This window comes from Typopeltis vanoorti, chromosome 5, assembly GCF_054136105.1.
Source record: "Typopeltis vanoorti isolate ZY-2024b chromosome 5, IOZ_Tvanoo_1.0, whole genome shotgun sequence".
NCBI classification, from domain to species: Eukaryota; Metazoa; Arthropoda; class Arachnida; order Uropygi; family Thelyphonidae; genus Typopeltis; species Typopeltis vanoorti.
The window spans coordinates 9971080-9992453 of NC_143553.1; the positions used below are offsets into that span (position 1 = coordinate 9971080).

General features: G+C 36.9%; 1 protein-coding gene across 3 annotated transcripts in view; it reads left to right on the forward strand.

The window, feature by feature from the left end:
- LOC150106221 (protein tyrosine phosphatase domain-containing protein 1-like) overlaps nt 1-21374 on the forward strand; it is a 719641-nt gene that overhangs the window by 488675 nt on the left and 209592 nt on the right. For 2 of the 3 annotated variants that reach the window (XM_090392247.1, XM_090392246.1), the window contains exon 12: nt 15688-15789. The exons of the other annotated variant lie outside the window; for it this stretch is intronic. In XM_090392247.1, the coding sequence (XP_090248373.1) occupies nt 15688-15789 (102 nt within the window). The remainder of the gene's footprint in view (nt 1-15687; nt 15790-21374) is intronic. 3 annotated transcript variants of the gene reach the window in all.

Here is a 21374-nt window from a genome sequence, read left to right on the forward strand (position 1 = left end):
AACAAGGTGGTATCACCTTGCCTTCCTTGTCCAGCAGTAGCCTTTAGAGAGGCTCAGTGTGCTAGCTGTTTCTCATTCTTCATGATTATCCACCTACTAACATATCCATTACACCATTGTCACCTATGGTGACAACCTGTGTGTGACAGCGACATTACAAAAAATTGATAAAAATATCAGAAGTGAATACCCAAGGTAAAAAACTTTCTACGTATACCTTCTTCTTTTTGGTACCTCATACCGGGTATTAGTAATGATCAGATTGAATTGATGGCAGAACTCCAAAAGTCTATCTTCTCTTTCATTTCAGCATCCAAGTTCCCACTTCTCTACCATCCTTGCCTTCACCAATGACTGCATTCCAATCACCCATGACAATAAGATTATCTTCACTTTTTGGTGAGTTTGATTAGATTCTCAATATCTACATATACTCTCTCAACTTCATCATCATTGTGGTTGCTAGTAGGCATGTAGGCTTGTATTATTATAATATTTGTTGGTTTTGCTTCTAGTTTTACTATTATCGATCTGCTACTATATTTTATTGAGTTAATTGCTCTTCTTCCCCATTCCTTATTGAGAACCACTGCAACTCCATTTTTTGCTGTCTTATCACCTGAATAAATGATTCTGTAATCCCCACTCCAAAAGTTTCCAGTTTCATTCCATCTCATTTCACTAATTCCCAATATGGCTATTTTTAATCTATCCATTTCTCTCTTCAAAGTTTCCAGTTTTCTAATTTGTAGGAGGGCTTTCACATTCCAGTGAAATTCTTGTTCATCCCAATGAACAAGGATTTCACTGGTTTATGACCTGGGAAGCCTTGCTTCTTCCCCTGCCATGCACAAGTATTGGGCCAAGAATGTCCATCCATACTGCTATCTTACTAGCGAAAAATAGAACAAGGTGGTATCCCCTTGCCTTCCTTGTCCAGCAGTAGCCTTTAGAGAGGCTCAGTGTGCTAGCTGTTTCTCATTCTTCATGATTATCCACCTATTAACATATCCATTACACCATTGTCACCTATGGTGACAACCTGTGTGTGACAGCGACATTACAAAAAATAGATAAAAATATCAGAAGTGAAGTAGAATAATAGAGTGGTGAGAGCAAGAACGGTCAATGAATTCAAGGAGTAGTATTATAGACTTTGTGTTTCTTAGGAATGACCTCCCACAATGAGTCTTTTGACCCCATGGAGGCCTGAATAATAATAATAATGAAGTAGAATAATAATACTGTTGTCTCTGTTAAAACAGAGGTATTGCTGTTATTATTCTACTAAAATCCATGCAATTTCTTAGTAATTTTATTGCTTCAGCCACTATCTTGTTTTTTCCTCTGGGCCTGGTCACAGCCGATGTTATTCTCATTATTTTACAAATTACTGTGTTTGTTATTATTATTATATGTGACAGCCTCAAAGAGTCAAAGCACTTGTTATGGGGGAGCACTGTTACATTTCTGGATATCACAGAAATTGTAACCACATGGGTAGAAAGAATGTATGATAATTTCATTACTCAAGGGTGGTGCAAAGACTGATGTGTCTTAACTATTAGCCTGTCAGTAGCTTAGGAGTCTAACAGATAAGCTTAGGCGTTGATGGTTATTCATGACCAATATACCGTGAAAAATAAGTCATGAGTAGCTTAGGAGTGGTGGCAAAATTTTGGAATGGTTGGTTCGAGCCCTCACAGAAATAGGTTGACAGACAATCTGTACTTTGCAAAGAACAGAATTGATTTACTAAGAGGAGATCATGTTTGATTCCTTTTTTTTTTTTTGGAGTGACTTGCTCACATTTTATAGTAATGTTATGGTTTAGTTATGGGGAATGGATATATCAAGAGACTTTTGTACTTTGCTAAGGCTGTTGCATAACTTAGGATATGTGGTTGGATTATAAACTACTAGCATGGAGAAAAGGATGACTAACTGACAGATATTAAAGGTAACCAGTGTTGAACTTCAGCAATCACCCCTAGGTAAATTATAATAGATTTAGTTTAATCCTTTATCCCAGTGAGAGCAAACAAAGTTTGCGCCTGAAAATATCTTCAGGACTAAATATAGTGTTGTACTATCTTATCCAGTAAGTAGTGCAACACCAAGGCAACTCGTGGCAAAGGTGGAGCAAGCTACCAGGCACTTCTAACCCAAAACTAGTCTGGGTAGATGGCCAATCCCTTTAATGCATAACAGTATACATATCCACATAGGAAATGTGTTTTGCATTATGGGAGATACTGGGTTAGAAGTGCCTGGTAGCTTGCTCCACCTTTGCCACGAGTTGCCTTGGTGTTGCACTACTTACTGGATAAGATAGTACAACACTATATTTAGTCCTGAAGATATTTTCAGGCGCAAACTTTGTTTGCTCTCACTGGGATAAAGGATTAAACTAAATCTATTATAGTCTAACCTAGTGATAAATAAATTTTCAACCCTAGGTAAATTGTTATTTAATCTTTATATTAATGTTGGGAAAGATTGAATCAGAAACATATAGCTATTTGCTGATGCTGCAAAGATAGGCAGGATAATCAGAAATTCAACTGACATGTAGTACTTGTAGAATGATTTGAATATGGGAATTGTGTGTTATTAAATATAAAATTATGCACTTTTGTGTAATGTGGTATCGAATGGCATATATATTGGTGGGATTATGTTAGAAGAAACTGATCTAGGGAACTTGGGAGTTTTAGTAGATAGGAAGTTGAAGTTCAAGGGCCATATAGCAAAAATTACAAATACAACTCAGAGGATAATTGCAAAGCTGAAATAAACATTGACATGCAAGGATGAGGCATTTTGCCTCTTTATGAAGCCCTGCTATGACCACACTTAGACTGTTGTGTGCAGGAGCAATATGATAGACATATTTAAACATCTAAAGGGTCATATAGGAAGATGCAGTCAAGAAAGGGGCATGAGTTAGGTTTTTCTTTCTTTTAGTGATATATGATTGGGATTTGCATTTGCAGGTGGTGAGCTCAGGTAGTGTGAATGAAAATTAAGAAAATGTATGACAGATGGTTTGGGTGGTATGTAGCTGGCCTCTATCAATGAATCCTTGTTCCCTGAATATATCTCATAATAATATTAATAATAATAATTTTTATGTCTATCTGTGAGGTAAGAAATATACATTTCTTGTTTTTGATAACACTGGTCTTGAATATGTCTATGTACTTGGAGTTAGATGCTTGGAGAAAGCATTGTTCAGTGAGAGTTTGGAAGTGCAAAACCAGGGAAACTAGAGATATTAGGGGGAAAGCAATCAAGCATGTGTCTAGCCACGCCTGGGACAAATGAATGTGAGTGCAGGAATGACAGTGCAGAAATAGTCACCCCTGGGATAAGTATGAGTGCAAGAATGATTGTGAAAAGCTAGGTGCAGTTTTGCAGGTTTTGAATCTGAATGAGCACGTAATAACACTATGTAAGGGTAACTGTTGGCCCCAGGGAATATTAAAATGCATGTACACAAATGTCCGAAGTATCAGAAATAAAGAAGAGTTTTTTTGGCATTGTCAGCTTGACTTGGCCCAAAATTATTGCCAATTATTGGCACCAGTGAGACCTGCTTCTCAGAGAATGATGTAATTACAGGGATAGAATGTAACTGATATTGTATTTTCAGAGAAGGAAATATAGAGGGCAGGAGGAAGGGTATTGTTAATGATAGATGAAGAACGTCAACCAACAAAAATATAAGTTGAGATTGTAGATCTGAAGGAAATGGGTCATTTGGGACAGGCTGGTGTGAGTCGAGGCTCAATGGGACAAAATATATGTTGGGTTGCTGCTTCTTCCCCACATCTTCTTCCAGACCTTGAGGTCTGTCTTGAGGCATTGGAAGATTAGAACAATGAGTGCAGGCCAAAAAATTATTATGGGAGACTTCAACTATGGGGATACAGATTGGAAGAGGAAAGAGTACAAAATCATCATCATCATCAAATTCCTGATATGTACCCTCAAGGGGGTGTACAGGATATGATAATACTACATGAAAAATTTACATCATTACTAACTTCCTATCTACAATTTTCTTCCAAATCAGTCTGTTATTTGTCAAGACTCCAACATTATCAGATCTTATATTTCTGTTGTCTAAGGCACTTTATACCGTATCCATCCACCTATATTTTGGTCTTCCTCTGGGTCGTTTTCCTGCCACCCTGACAGAGAACACTTGATTTGCTAATGTTTAAGTGACCATACCACCTGAGATTAGCTCTGCTAACACATTCCCGGATGCTGACAATGTCAAGTTCTTTCCTAATATCCTCGTTTTTAATATGATATTGCCATTGATGCCATCTGTTCATGCCTCTAATCTTTCTCAGGACTCTCATATCTGCAGTCTCTAGTCTTTGGTCAAGTGTTTTACTTCTGACCCAGCTCTCAGATCCATAAGTTAAAACTGGTTTGAACACTGTCTTGTATACAGCTAATTTAGTTCTGACTAATTTCTCTCTTATTCCATATGAATTCATTCAATTGACTGCCTACCATACCAGCTTTGTTGATTCTGTTGTCTATTTCCATATTTAATTTACCATCTTCAGTAAAAATCGTGCCTAAGTAGCTGAAATGCTTTACTTGTTCCACAGGTTCCCCGTTCACAACACAGTTGACATTTTCAACGATTCTACCTATTTTCATTGTCTTTGTCTTTTTTAATGCTGACATTCATACCATATCTATTACAACAGTTATTCAATTTAGTCAGGGAATCTTGCAAACTTGTAGCGGATTTATTTAGAAGTATAACATCGTCCGCAATAAAGCAAAGAGCTGACATTAACATCTCCAATTCTGACACTTCCCTTCATAATGTGATCCATATAGATAATGAATAACAGAGGGGATAATGTACATCCTTGTCTCACACCAGATTTAACATTAAACCATCTTCCTGTACTTCCTTCCCTTCACCCTTTCCCACCCTATATAAATATAAAAAAACGCTCCACCCATCCCTAATAATACAATATGTATATATATATATATTATTCAAAAAACCCGGGTTTTTTCCATTTCTATTTAATTCTCCCACATTGCCTACCCCCCAGCACATACACACACAGTAGTTTGGACATCGCAGAAAGAAGAAAAGCCACAACACCCAGAAAAAGGTATGTGTAAATTTCTCTTCTTTTATGCTACATATATTTATTGGTAAATATACATCTACAATGCCCTAAGAATCCGTGATTAAAAAAGCCAATGACATTTAAACAGGGCACTCCTAAACAGAAGCAGGCAAAATAGCCATAAATATAATAGTTTGTTAAGAGGAGTAACATGGGAGTTTTCCAAGAAATAATATCCATAAGATAGTTCTGCTACATAAAGGTGGCTTCAAGACAGATGTAGCAAATTACAGACCAATTAGTATCTCTGGAATGGTGGTTAAAGTATTGGAAAAATTGGTTAAAAGTGGGTGGATGGGCAGCACAGCTTTGTAAAAGGCAGGTCCTGTTTCAGTAATTTATCATTTTAGAATAACATGACAGTGGAATTAGATAAAGGAAATGGCTACACCATGATACTGCTGCGCAAAGGAATTTGACAGAATACTGCATGGGAAACTATTACATAAGTTGGAGCAAATGGGAATGGATATGTGGCTGGTGGCATGGATGGGGAGAGGGTTGATTGTGCAGATCTTTTTATGGAGAAACAGGAAAAATGACATTCTATCTCAATTAGACCCTAAACCCACAGTGTGCTGGAGGTATGTGGATGACATCTTTATTGTATGGAAAAACACAGAAAAATATCTTTTTGATTTTCTAACCAAGATTAACTCCTTCCATCATGAATAAAGTTCACCTTAGAACTTGAAGGACAAACATTTGCCAATACTGGATACCTTAATTAAAAAACAAATGGATGGACATATCAGTTTTATAGTCTATCGCAAACCAACCAACACAGGTCGACATTTGCACTTCACATCTTCACACCACATTTCTCAAAATCTGAGCATCAAACACATGCTCAAATATAGGGCCATGCGCATCACAACAGACAAAAAAGATCTCAAAGATGAATTATTCCATCTATCAAAAACCCTGATAGAGAACAGTTATCCAAAAAAACTATAATAACTTTCCTGCGACCCCCCACAACAACAATCTGAGGAAACACGTTACAAATCCACCATTGCCATTCCTTATGTTGGGACGGTTTCTAAAACGATTGCTACACTCCTCAAGCCACATGAAATACGAGTGATTTTTAAACCTTTAAAGACTATCCACCACTTTTTAAGATCTCTGAAAGACAGTTATGCCTTCTTAAAATATGCTGGTGTCTGCAACATTCCCTGTTCATGTGGATTAAATTACATTGGTCAAACCTCAAGAAGTTTGGAAATAAGAAAAAGAAAACACGTCGGAGATGTAAACAACAACAGAGAAGACAACTCTGGGTTAGCCTTTCATTTCTCGAGGACAAACCATACCATCGAATGGGACAAAAGCTCCATGCTCTATTTAGAGGAGGATTTCTGCTCCCAAAACATAGCAGTCATCCATTCTAAATGCAACCTCAATAGAAATCAAGGATTAATTCTAGCTGATATTTGGTAGAACCTCATAAGATCATTAAGCACACTAGAGTTAAATTTCGCTGCTAATTACAGAACGTTCCTGAATAACAACAGTTAATATCATACAAGCTCCATACGTTTGATGTACGCCTTCTTCTGTATTTGTAAAAAAATACAATTGTATTTAGTTCATTCCTTCATGAACATTTTAAGTTGTTTTGTATCTCTTTTATACACCCTGACGAAGCCAGACAGCTAAGTTGGCGAAACTTGTTGGTGATTTTTACTTAGTATCAATTATTAAAATCCTTTGGCCAGTATACAACCCAGTTCATGTTAATTTTTTGCATTCATTAGATGGTCAAAAATAGTATAGAATCGTTATCTGAGTTTAACTGCCTTGAGTTGGCCTGCTCTGCATTGGATTGCTCTCCAGTCATCACTGCAATTGACTATAAGACCACATTGAATTAAGAGGATAATATTATTTAAAAAACCTCTCATAGCAAGAATAGAGAGAAGTTTATCTCCTGTGGACCATCTAATCAAAAATTTGATATCTCCTAAAATGCTTCTTTCTAAATACAAAAATCTCGTCTGACTGAACAATATAATTTCCACAGTACAATATTGTTATTCTTTATGAGATTAATTGTATTATTTAATCTGTTTCTAACAATTATTTTTTTTATTTCCGAGCGTACCTATATATGCACAAGGGCTCATTCCAATTGGTGCAATGACTTTAACTCTTTCTTTCAGAATCCAAAAAACACTGACTCAAGACTAAATACAAAATAAACACATTTAATAAAACACAAACAATATACACTTCAAATAAATTTACATAATTAACTACAAATTAATTGGATCCAAAGGCCTTTTAAATCAATTACATTTAGGAGATCAGCCATTCTCGGGCAGAACCAGCGGTGTATTTTAAGCGCCTCCGTAGTGCAATTGGAAGAACGACGGTACATTGCGCCCTTCGATTGGAATAGGCCTAAGTTCGATTCTCGTTGCGACGGGAGGAATCTTTATCTGGACGATTTTCAATCGAAGGTGAGTTAGCCAATCTCATACGGAGGAAGCAGGGTTTTTTCTCCCGGAAACTCGGGTTTTTCATCCCGCATACAGACAAATCGGCCCTTCGGAACACGCGCAATTTACAGACATAGAATACCAGTTGTGTTGGTGGTGGACGTGGGCGGTAGATGGCATTGATGGAGATGATTCGTAGTAGAGGTTCGGTGTAGTGGTTGAGACAGCTGTAGGTGTCCTCCCGCGATGAGTCTTCGGACTCCTTGGAGGTGTCAGGAATAACAATAATAATAATTCTCTGACTCGGTCTATTACTGATTTGTTTAACATATACTTCATCTCATTTTACTAGACTTAACACTTTGTTTACACAATAACAAAATGTACATAGTCAGTTTCTCTGTTAAGGCCTCATGTAGCACACATTAATTCTTCTTGACACTGAAGTGTAGATATTTTGAATTTACCTAAGTATAAACACTTTCACTTCATTCAATTTCTTTCCAATCAGCGTTTCTTCAAACATTCCTTTAGAACTTCATTAACAATATCTTCTTTTATTTACGAATACTTATTGACAGTCTTCCACCTAAAAACTTAGTTCTAATTATAAGTTTAAGTTGTAATTTCCTTGAAGTCATTCCACAACAAAATTTCCGATTTTCATCGGAGACAATATCTTACCTTTTGTATGTTTCAGCGCAACCTTGGAAAATTTCTGCCAAACACCTAACCTAACCAAACTAACCTTTATATTTACTTTATATTTTTATTCAGCCTCTCACACATACCATTACACTGTGGGTGGTAAGGTGTAGTAAAAATCTTCCTAACGTTAAGTAATTTACATAACTGTAACAACAGTTCAGATGTGAAATTTGCTCCTTGATCTGAAAGTAAGGTCTGAGGAGTTCCATATCTACAAACTATCATATTCAAATCCACAGCGCATTCATGCGGGAAAATAATCTTTCGACACATGCATTTGTTCCAGGGATACACATGACGAATTCCACTAAAGAAATCACTGACTTTTGCACTTGTACTAACTCGAGATGCATATTTATGTCTTTTTGTAGCAATATGCTGGGTAATGTTGGACTTTCTGCCATGCTCGATGCTAAACAAGCCACCACAAACTGTACGCTCCACTTTATCTGTCTCGCCCAATTTAGTAGATTTTTTTTAAAACATCTGTATAAGCACACTTCCTTCTTGGCATTTTAAACGTTCAACAGGGCCACAGGAGATTAGAAAACCATACATTTTAACAGCAGCCATACAGTAATTAATACTCTGCAAGCACCAACCTGTTTCTCTCAGAGCAAGCTTCTAAAATGGCGTGGGTCAAGCGGACCGTACCGTGCTATTTAAAGCTGAGCCAATATCACGGCACATGCCAAAATGTCAATGCACATTCACACTGTTCTAACGAACTTATCATTGTTGCAGTTGAGAAAATAACAATGCATCTACAGTTCCCTGTAATGACGGAGAGTGATGTTTGTAATAGAATAGAAATTGTTATTCAGTCTTGAACTCTAAAATACAGGACAAAAGCTGTTCCGAAGAGTTTTCTCGGGACAACAGGACACATTACCCAAAAACGGGACGATCCCGTATTTTACAGGATATCTGGGATCCACAATAAAGAAACTTTAGCAATGCTTTTAGCTACTATAAGTACTTTACATTCTCATATCAAATTCACTATGAAAATTTGAAAGGGACAACAAATAATCTTTTCTAGGCATTCTTCTCATCTGTTCACCATCAGGTAATTTAACCATATCGGCTCACTTTCACTGGATGCTACATTCTTTAACAGTCTGCACACCATCCTTCTCAAACGACAGGAATTATAAAGGCACTAATTGTTAATTTGACAAGCTAAGACTAATTATTTGACTCTTCATCAGTTACAGGAAAAACTCTCAAATATCAGATGATATATTTAAAATTAAATGGCTTCTCAAAAAGGACTACATAACATCTGTTTGACTTCTGCAAACCTAACTTTAAACAACAAGGAAACAGTACATAGAGTTCCAGTTCAGGCATTTTAGAACCAATTTCCAGAATTCTGAAGAAATAAGATTTAAAGGCCACTTTTATACCTCTCAATAAACTTTTAGCTTATTTCCTCCTCTTCAAAAGATAAACACTCTAATGTTTCTCCTGGGTGTATATCAAGTTCTTTGTGACTGCTGTCTAATAGATTTTCTTATCCAAAAGTATTAAAATCGCCCATGCTCTGACTCATTCTATTATTGGAATGTTTAACATATACAGTAAACTCTTGCCAAGTGCGGATTTGCAGAATGTGATTTTGCACATATGCGTTATCTTAATTGTTGGACAAATTATCTTTAATTTGTCCAACGCTAGAATTTCATTCATACGCGGTACGCTGCAGAGCATCGGCTAGCAACCCTGCTTGGCGCTGCCCGCTAGCTGAGTGACCCAGGCCGAGTTGCGATCATTTCGCTCACATTAGCAGAGCTGTAATCATGTATTTATCAGTGTTTATCCTCTTCTCCTTTTGCATTTGTATTTCTTTTAATTTCAAAAATTCAATATGACATCTAAGAGTAAGAATGAAGATGATAAAGCAGCAAAAAGATGCAAAGTTTTGACATTATCTCAGAAAATTGAAATTTTGGATAAGTTGAAAAATGGTACACGTGTTTCATCACTTGCAAGAGAACTAGCTATAAACAAATCAAGCATAAGAACAATACGGGAGAATGAAGAAATGATTCAGTCTAGTGTCAAAGCTTCAGGCAATACTTCAGCAAAGGTTGCTCAAGTTTAAAGAAGAATTCTGCAATTGGAAAAGATGGAAAAAATATTAATAGAATCAAGTAAACGAAAAAGGCTCAGTTGTGAATGGTGTTGCTATTCGAAACAAAGCTTTAGATTTGTTTTCTTTCATTTTAAATAAAGATGGCCAATCATCAGAGAAAATTGACTTTCAAGCAAGCAAAAGTTGGCTTGAAAACTTTAAGCGTCGTTTTAATTTGCACAATGTAAAGCTTCAGGGAGAAGCTGGCTCTGTAGATAAAGAAGCAGCAGAGAAATTCAAACCCCAATTTTTGAAATTAATTGAAGAGAGGGGTTTATGTTCCGCAACAAGTTTTCAATGCAGATGAGACGGGCCTATTTTATAAGCGAATGGGACAACGAACCTACTTCACAAAGACACAAAAGGTTGCCCCAGGTTTTAATGCTTTTAAGGATAGCCTCACTTTGCTTTTTTGTGGAAATGCATCAGGGGACCTCAAGTGCAAGCCTCTGCTTATTTATCGATCTAAAATGCCTCGTGCATTGCAGGGAAAAAATTTGAGCAATTGCCTGTTGTGTGGAAGTGGAATAGAAAAGCTAGGGTAACAAAAGCCCACTTCAATAACTGGTTTGAAAATTCATTCGTTAAAGAAGTCAAACATTACTTAGAACAGCAGAACCTGTGCTTTATTCTCCTAATTCTCGATAATGCTCCAGGGCACGATGCAGACGCCCTCACAACATTGCATCCAAATGTAGAGGTTTTATTTCTCCTACCTAACACCACTTCCTTAATCCAACCAATGAATCAAGAGATCATAAAAACATTCAAAGCCTAATATGTCAGGCATGTTTACACCTCTGCAAACAAAGCACTAGACGAAGGAAAGCACGACATGCTAATGGCATTTTGGAAGTGATTCAACATAAGCCACTGCATAGAAATGATTAAACTCGCATGGGAACAAGTGAATTCATCAACATTGAATGCTTGCTGGCATCAGCTCTGGCCAGAAGTTGTCAACAATTTTAAAGGATTTCTATCGATTGAAGATGAAGCCAAAGAAATCGTACAAATTGCAAAAGCAATTGGCGGCGAAGGATTTTCAGATATGGAAGAAGGAGAAGTCAAAGAATTAATCGAGAATAACGATCAAGAAATGACGAATGAAGAATTGGATGATCTTGTAACACCAGCCGACAGTGAAAGCAGCGATAGTGAAGAAGAAGATAAAGCGCCTTTAACTTACAAGAAGCTAAACGAATTGTTAAAAAACGCACAGGAACTGTCTGATTTTGCAATGGAGATTGATCCAAATGAAGAAAGAAGAAGACACTTTATGAAGGCATTTAAAATCTCTGCGCTCCTTTCCGCAAAACTTTTAAAGAGTTGCGCCAGTCATTGTCCCAAGCAAAAATCACTAGCTTTTTTAAAAAATAATTGTATCATGTACCTACTTATTAAGCAGTAATAAAAATCCTTTCTATTAACATTTGTTTCATTTTTCCTTTTAATTACAACAATATTTAGGTTAGTTTAAATTATACATACATAGTTTCTTAATTTGAACTATATCTAACACATTTTTTTCCATAGAAAGTTAACTTTGCGGAACGTGATTTTGCCGTGCGCGCAATGTATTAATGACCCCCACTTTTGGCAAGTGTTTACTGTACTTAATCATGACTAAATTTAACACACGTGAACCACAGTAGTAGGTTTTTTTATTACGTAAAAACCTACTAGTGTGGTTCATGTGTGTTAAATTTAGTCATGAATTCTCCACAGGTTTCTCTATATAATCATACTTAATCATGTCTACCAGACTAAAAGAACTTGTTTTCACAATAACAAAAAATGTTCATTGTCAGTTTCCTTGTTAGGGACTTTTTCAGAAATATAAACATTTTCTTCTTCTTTTCCATAGGATCCTTGCTTATCACTCTTCTGTAGTATACAGTATTATTCCTCACTGACTTACTGAAGTTTAAATACTCTTACCTCTTGCAGTTAAGAGGTACAATTTGCTAATTTTTGTACGGGAGAAAAAGTTTCTTCTACTACTTCAAAAACAACATATCTAAGTTGAGCTAATTCCGTCGCCCTTTCCAGTAATAACAAATATATCCGCCGTCCTTAAGACAGATTAAACGTTCCAATCAGCGTCTTTGAACATTCCTTTAGAATATTGACTGCAATATCTTCTTTTATTTACTAATTACTTGTTGACTGTCTCAACTCCTCCAGTTTAAAGACTCACAGTTTTACTATTCCTTTTCGGAATCTACTATTAATATTCTTCCGACTGTTGCATAAAACTAAACAAACTTCATAAGAATCTAATTCCTCTTGTCTGCATTCTTAAACTTCCGTTAGTATTCTCTTGTTTATCTTGTTACTTCGATACCGAGCGTTCTATCTGTCAGCTGTCAATCACCAATCAAGCTCCTCAGTGAGCATGCGCACTCCATGAAAATTGGAAGTGAGAAGTTAGGTATAATTGACTGGCGTGTTGTCTCCGTTAGCGTAATGAGAATGTCTTTATAAAATACAACACTTGATAATTTTAAACTGCAATAAAATTTCTGAAAGTAACATAACTATCCAAATTCAGTAAGTACACACATTTTTTGAAATGTTTTACATTTTCGACAAAATAATATCAATAACAGGCATATCGCAAATGCCGATAATACGTGTTATGAAACAAAACTAATAATGTACTAACATAAACAATTTGTAAAAATATTAATAATATTAAATTATGATTATTTTTACAATAAGACCTCAAGAAACTAACAAGATGCTGTCTATCTGTAGAGTATTTTTGTTTTCTTTTCTTTCACAAATGATCAATCTTTTCCTCAGTTATGACATTACTGGAAATGCGGTTAATGTATCTACTCTCCAGCCAAAAGGCTGTAGATTCGAATCCTACTGTGGGAAATGGATGGTTGTGATTGTCGTTAATTTACAGTAAAAAAAAAACACTGGTGGTAGTCAGTAGATGGCGTTGGATATGATAATAGTTGAATCGCACCATAGTTGGTGGATTAAATGGTAGAAGTGGAGAGTTGTAGAGAGGGTGCCCTCCCTCAGTGTGTTTTTGGACTCCTTGGAGGTGTCACGTAATAATAATAAGATCATGCAGCTCATTCTATTTCAAATAAATCCGTTGTTTGCATTCTACCTTGTATAACTGTTTTTGCCACTGAAGATGATCTGTAAGTTTTAGACTGAAATATATGGCCTTATAATCAAATAAATATTACCTTTTTCTTGTGTTTTCATGTAAATAATTGTAAGGAGATTCTGGTTCTATCGTGTAAGGCTCTGATTAGGCCACACATGGACTACTGTGCACATATTTAGTCACCTGGTTTACAAAAGGATGAAGAGATGTTAGAGAAGGTCCAGAGGCAATTGGCCAAATAGCTTCTGATCTCTGGAATGTTGATTGAATATGGAGAAAAGTTGAAATGATGCAAATTTGCAGAGCATATTGGATAGGGGGAAAGGGATGATATTGTAAGTGACGTACAAGTGGGTAAGGAATTGTTATAGGATTAACATTCAAGAGGTTTTTCATAAAATGGTGGGAGACTGGAGGAGAACAAGAGGTCATCCCCGGAAGCTGTATAAGGAGGGTATGAGCAAGGGAGTGAGAATTCATTGCCTAAGCATGGGGTGTCTGCAGCAAATTTTGAAAGTGCTTAAGGCATGGTATGGTGAGCTGTGTTTATGACAATAGGGATCTGCTAGATGAGTCTCGGGCTCAATGGGATCTTAGGATTATAATAATAATGATTATAATTACATTGGAAGATGGGGAGAGAATACTGGGGCATACATAGAAGTTAAATTTAAAACAAATTTAACTTCTATCTATGCCCCAGAAAGACAAGAACTAGATTTTTTTCTCACAGAGCAGTGAGTGGGTGGCACAGTTTTCTTCATGAATTGTGGGTTAAGAGAAGGTATATATCTAGTGTGGGTGACCTATGGCCTCCCTTGATAAATCCTTGACTTCCTTGTGGTCTTGGATAATGATATTCAAAATTTGAAAACATAGTAGCATAAATTATATTTTATTAACTACTTATTATTTTTGTCACGTGTGATATGATTTCATATTTAGAAATTTTTTTTTTAGTTTCCTGAATATTCGTGTTGAATTAAACATTATTTTGAATTTAATCAACTGTTTCAAATATCATCACAACCTTAGCTGCCTTATCAAGCACTAAACAGAAATGTTTCTTATATCATAATTCTAGACCTCTAAAAGAAAGTCCACCATAGGTTTGGTTTTTGGTGCTGACTACAGAAATTTTTGTAGGCCTTTTTAGTCAGTTAACTATTTAATTGGTCTTTGGCAGAAGCAAGTAACACAGGCAAGTGTTATCTTAGTATCTCAGAAAAACCCATCACCCATAGAAATTGCCCTATTTTAAATGACAAGAACAACATTAGGTCTTAGCATCATAAACTGGTGACATTTGTCTGACATACTCTGATGGCTCTAAAATTATTTATTATTATTATTATTATTTGACACCTCCAGGGAGTCCTAAGACTCATCAAGGGAGGGCACCTACTCTACAGTTCTCCATCTCCATCACATCCACAAACTGCCCCATCTACACCAACAGCATCTACTGTCCACCATCACCACTATTATTTTCACAGACAGTCACAAACATCCATGCCCACGGCGGGATTCGAACCCGCAGCCTTTTGGCTGGAGAGCAGATATGCTAACCACTCGGCCAACCAGGCCGGCAACCATGGGCTCAGCTTTTGGTATGTGCTGAGGGTGAGACCCAGTTCCCAATTCCAAAAGTTAGAACTAAAAGAGCTCATCTACATCTACAATAAAAGATGTTAAAGAGGAGGATTTCAGGGTGTTAGATTTTAATCATCAGTGCTGATATTTCCTTTGCCTTTTACATTAGGAAATAACATTCTGCATGAAGATGCCAATTTGAGATGATGCATTACATTTTGTACTTGAACACTTGTAGACTGATTAGGGTTGGTAGTTAAATACCTCATTGTTATTATGAGTACAGTGATTAATCTATTACTACTACACATAAATTTAGCTTTTATGTTCTTGATTTCTGATTCTCATTTATGTAATATTCAAAGTTTTCAATTATAACTTACTTCATATATTATAATTTAAAATTGGAATTGTATATCAAAATAAATAAGTGAATATAGGTGTCTTAACTGTAATAGTAAAGTTACTTATTATTTATTGAAACAACCTTTATTTCAGAAACAGTTAAATAGCCGTACATCAGCTTGGGAAAAGCTAGAGAAAGAAACAGATTTAATTATGTTAACTGGTCTCTTATGGAGCTGGCTGGAAAATTTAAAGGTAAAAAAAATTCAATTTGAATTCATGTAAGAACACACATTGTCAAAAATAACTGTATGTTTAACCAAGCTTGATTTATTATTATTATTACGGGTATCTCCATGGAGTCAGTAGACTCATTGTGGGAGACCCAAACTAGCAAAACAATATCTGTCATATCTCTTCTTGAATTCATTTACAGACGAAGAGCTCACAATTAAGTCAGGCAATGAATTCCAGTCATTCACCACCCTCAAGGCAAAAAACCTTGTCTATCATTTCTCCTCTTCTCCACCTATCAACCAACCTCTGAAATCCACAAGCTCTCAATCTATCAATGTAGAGAGCATTTTTACATCACTCACCAACTTGGTCACTCTTCTCTGAACCCTCTCCACAGCCTCCTCATCTCCAAGGAATCCAGGTGACCAAACCTGAGCACATTAATCCAAATGTGGAAGTATCAATGCTTTATAAAGGGGAATAATAACCTCTTTATCTCTGGATGTCAGTGTGTTCCTCAACAACCAAGTAATCCTATGTGCAATCATGGACACCTTAGCAATGTGTCCTCTGAACTTCATCTCCCTATCTACCAACACCCCTAAGTCCCTAGCCTCATCAATCTCTTGGAGTACTGTTCCATCAATGCAGTACACAGATGGTAATCTTTTAATCCCAAAATGCATGACTTTACACTTTTCCACATTGAACTGATATCCATTATCTATTGCCCATTCTACCAGATTATTTAAATCATCCTGCAAACTTTTAACATCAGCTTGATTTTTTATTGTGCTACCCAATTTTGCATCATCAGCAAACAAGTGAATATCTCCCTGTAAGCCATTTCCTATATCATTTATATACAAATTAAACAACAATGGCCCAAGCACAGAGCTCTGAGGCAACCACTGGTCACCTGCCTCAGCCTGGACCCGGCTCCTCCATACACTACCTTCTGGTATCTCTCCCTGAGCCATTCTCCTATCCATATCACCAATTTAATATCCATTCCCATCTGCTCCAATTTGCGTAACAGTGCTCCATGGGGTATCCTGTCAAAAGCCTTAGCAAAATCCAGAAGTACCACTGTGTAGCCAGTTCCTTTGTCCAATTCAGATGTCATTCTATTATGAAAAGTTAATAGATTGCTAAGGCAGGATCTCCCTCTAACAAAACCATGTTGGCCTCTATAGAGTATCATATCCTGATCCACCCATCCTTGAATTTTGTCTTTAACCAACTTTTCCAATACTTTTACCACTACTCCTGAGATGGTGATTGGTCTATAATTAACTACTGCAGTTTTAGAGCCACCCTTATGCAAAGGAACCACTTTGCCTAACTTCCACTCCCTAGGGACCATACCAGAGTTCAAACTTAAATTAAATATCCAAGTAAGACGGGTTGACAATTAATTTGCACGTTCACGCAACACCCGAGCTGATATTCCATCTAAGCCTACAGCAGTGTTTGTATTTAAATTTTGCAATATATTAAATACCTCCGATTTCTTAGCTTCAATTCTCACATTAGTTATTGCTACAGGTACAGAGATATCCTAACTTGGGTGATAGACTTTTGAAAAGTGATCACTCAGTAACTCGACTATTACATCTGATTTTGTCACCTCAATACCATCAGCACCCAGCAAAGTTATCCATCCGAAGTCATTCTTCCTTTTACTTGCCACATAGTGGAAGAGCTCTTTGGGATTACCCTTGAACTCTTTGGCTAAGGTCTTCTCATAATCTGATTTAGCTTTTCTTACTATGCTGGTAACCTTCCTAGCTTGAGCCTTGTACTGCTCATGGGTGTACTGATCATGGGGACACAATCTGATATTGCTTTCCTCAGATACCCACTGATTTTATCCCATGCACTACTATCATCTTTCCCCTTCCCATATGTTCTGCCATGGGATGGCTGCAAGCTCACTCCGAAGCTTGTTATAATTGTCTAACCTGTAGTTCTGTATATACCCCTTCTTAACAGAAAAATCCACAGATTTTGCAACACCTCCCAAGTCAATACCACATGATCGCTTTCACCAATTGGAGGTAACGAGGACACCTTACTTATGCATATAACCTCTGAACCAATAACCAGGTCCAACACTCTCACACCACGTGTCCCTTCAGTTATGTGCTGTTTCAAGTAATTATCTCGTAAAAGATGTATGACCTCCATTTCCTTTTTGCTACGTGATATTTCCTCCTTCCAATTGATATCACCATAATTAAAATCCCCCATAATAATCACTAAACCTGCACTCATTGCACTAATTTGCTTATGCATGAATTCAATATCTCTCCCTGTACTCCCTGGCCTATAGCAGCATCCATCTTCAAATGAACTCTCATTCACATGTCTATTATCTTGATATACTACTTTCTTTGGCTGCAACACATCAGCTATCATCAACAGTACTCCTCCCCCTGTCTATCTTTATCTTCTCTATCCTCCCTGAAAATACTTTACTCATCACATTCAATTCCAGTGACCACATCGTCTACTGACAGCCAAGTTTCACTAATGCCTACAACTTTTGGTGAGATTGCACTGACCAATGCCAAAAACTCTTCTCTCTTGTTTCAGATGCTTCGGGCATTGGTATTCAAAAATTGCAGATTCCCTCTAGATCTTGTACCAGCTTTAGAACTGATATATAAGTCACTAATTTCAGTAGTCCCATGCCGATTTTTATCCCCTCTCTTCTGCAATTTATTCTGTGAATAAGGATCAATAAATATACAAGCAGTGCTAAAGTTTCTCTCTCTTACACTCAACCTATTCAATATTAGTTTCCCTGCCCAATTACTTCAACTTGTTCAGAAAACAGTAACTTCATCAATCTCTTATGTCCTTCCATGTTTAGATGCATTCCATCTCTAGCATACAACTGTCTTTTTCCTTCAAACACACTCCAAACATCAACAAATTCCAGACCTCTTTTTTTGCACATTCTTGCAATCATATCATTCATTATCATTGCTCGTCTACTTAACTCGTAATTGTCAAAATGAGGCAGCACACACACTATCCTCACATTGACACTTTTCCTCTTCACAATATCTAACAATGTTCTTAAATCTTTTCCTACCCGATTTATACCACCACCCAGGTCATTTGTACCCACCATAACTATCATCTTGTCTGCTTCATGCCCTCTCTTTATTGCTAAAGCCACTCTTTCTATTGTCCCACCAGCCAAGCACTCCTCATGCATACCACTCTCCATACCCTTAATCATAGACTCACCATATAACTTACCACTCCTAACTTCATTCAAGTCCACACAAGCATCACTCATGGACTCATTTTCTACGCTATTCAGCATGACTCTCCCAATTTTCATTACTCAATGCTCTATTACTTACCCCCCACTCTCACGACATCTCGTTTCTTCTAGACCACTTGTGGTTTTATTTTGTTGACTTCCAATCACTCCCATACTATTTATTACTGCATCATTCACCAAAGACTCACCCATACGTAATCCTGTTCTAGTTACTTAGCTAAAGTAATCTCTACAGTGCTGATGAAGGTCATTTTTCATTTTCATGAACTCCCGCCGAAGTTCTTCCGCTACAGTCACAATGTCAGCTTCCATTCCCAAACGCTCCAGCCTATCCCGACTCGTCTCACATACGTCGACATTTTCGTTCTTCTAATTTAGCCAGACCGACCACAGATCCTTCACATTCTTCGGCGCATACATGTAGCAGTTTCTGCAATGCATCCATTGCGAAAAATCTACCGCTGTGCCAGCCTTTCGTGTAGAAGTAGAAGTCCTGCGCACCGCTGACGTAGGTTTCTTGTTGGATGCCATCTTTACACGTTGAAATAGTGAAACAAACGGCAGTGAAAACACAATATATACAACACAGTTCCAAACAATAACACCACTGAAGGACACTTGTATCTAACCGATGCACAACTGCAGCACAATTTGAGACAAAAAGCCACACTATATTTAAATTTAAAAGCACGTTTTCTAGACTGACTAAACACGATCACCACATTCACCAAGGACACTAGCACCACCTCTTCTCTGATAAAGTTTGATATGAATGGAATAGTTTTAAATGGATTGCTAAGAATTAAGCTCAACTGGGAAGAGACCTCTACATAGCATATAAGGAATGCAGTGTATGGACTTGTGCTAATGACCGAATGTTAATTTTCATCATGTCATTTTGCATCATCCAGTTAGTGGATATTTTTTTGGATGCTGAATGAACAAGGACTAGCTAACAATTTGGGACTTAGTCAACCAAACTGTATTCTATATTGACTGAAACTACATATACAGCAATCTCTCACTAAACAAACTACCAAAAAAAGTACAACAGGCACAATTCTGTTCTAAAGAAAATTTTGTTATGTCAAGCTATCCACTACAGTAAAATATTAATAAGGGGTTGTTATAGGATTAAGGTTGAAAAGGTTTTTCATAAAATAGTGGGAAAGAAATGCTATATCATTGGGGAAGAACAAGAGATCATCCCTGCAAGGGAGTGAGAAGCAGGTTTTTTTTGCATGGAGAGTTGTGAATGATTGGAATGTTGCAGGTGGAGGAAATAAGAGATCTTGGTGTTGATGGTGGATAAGGATCTGAAATTTAGAGGACATATTGTCAAAATTGTGAGGAAAATACAATGAATTCTGGGAATGATGCAGAGGACAGTGACTCATAGAAGAGATTCTGGTTTCATTATATAAGGCTGTGATTAGGCCACATATGGACTACTGTGCTCAGATTTGGTCACCTGGTTTTGAAAAGGATGAAGAGATGTTGGAGAGAATCCAGAGGAAATTGACCAAAATAGTTTCTGATCGCTAGAATGTTGAATATGAAGAAAGCTTGAGATGGTGTGATATGATAGAGATGTACAAGTTGTTATAGGATTAACATTGAAGAGGTTTTTGATAAAATAGTGGGAGATTAGGGAAAATAAGAGGTCATCCCTGGAAGCTATATAAGGAGGATGTGAGCAAGGAAGTGAGAAGCAAGTTTTTTGCATTGTGAGTTGTGAATGATTTGAATTCATTGCGTGAGAACTGGTTTTTGCTGGGAATTTGAATGGTGAGCTGCATGTATGACAAAAGCGACCTCCTAGATGAGTCTGCGGCTTGATGGGGTCCTAGGATAATAATTATAAATATATTGGAAGGTGGGGAGAGAACACTGGGTCATACATAGAAGTTAAATTTGTTCATTATTAAGAATGACAACTAGATTTTTCTCTTGCAAAATTTATAGCTTTCCTTTCCATCAATTTTATAAATTCCATTTAATATCTTAAGAGTTTCTAACATGTCCCTCTTTTCTGCTTATCAGTTAAACTTGTAATCCACAAACCTTCAACCTGTCCTCATTGGGAGCATTCCACAGATCTGAATCCACCTTAATCAATCTCTGAATCTTCTCTACCACCTCCTGGTCCCCCAAGTGACCATATCTGTGCCCAGTAGTCAACATGCATCTGAATCATAGCCTTATAAAGAAGGATAATAACTTCCCTATCTTTTTCAACATCCCAGTAATTCTTTGAGCCATTTTACCAACTTCTGTAATATGCCGTCTGAACTTTAATCCT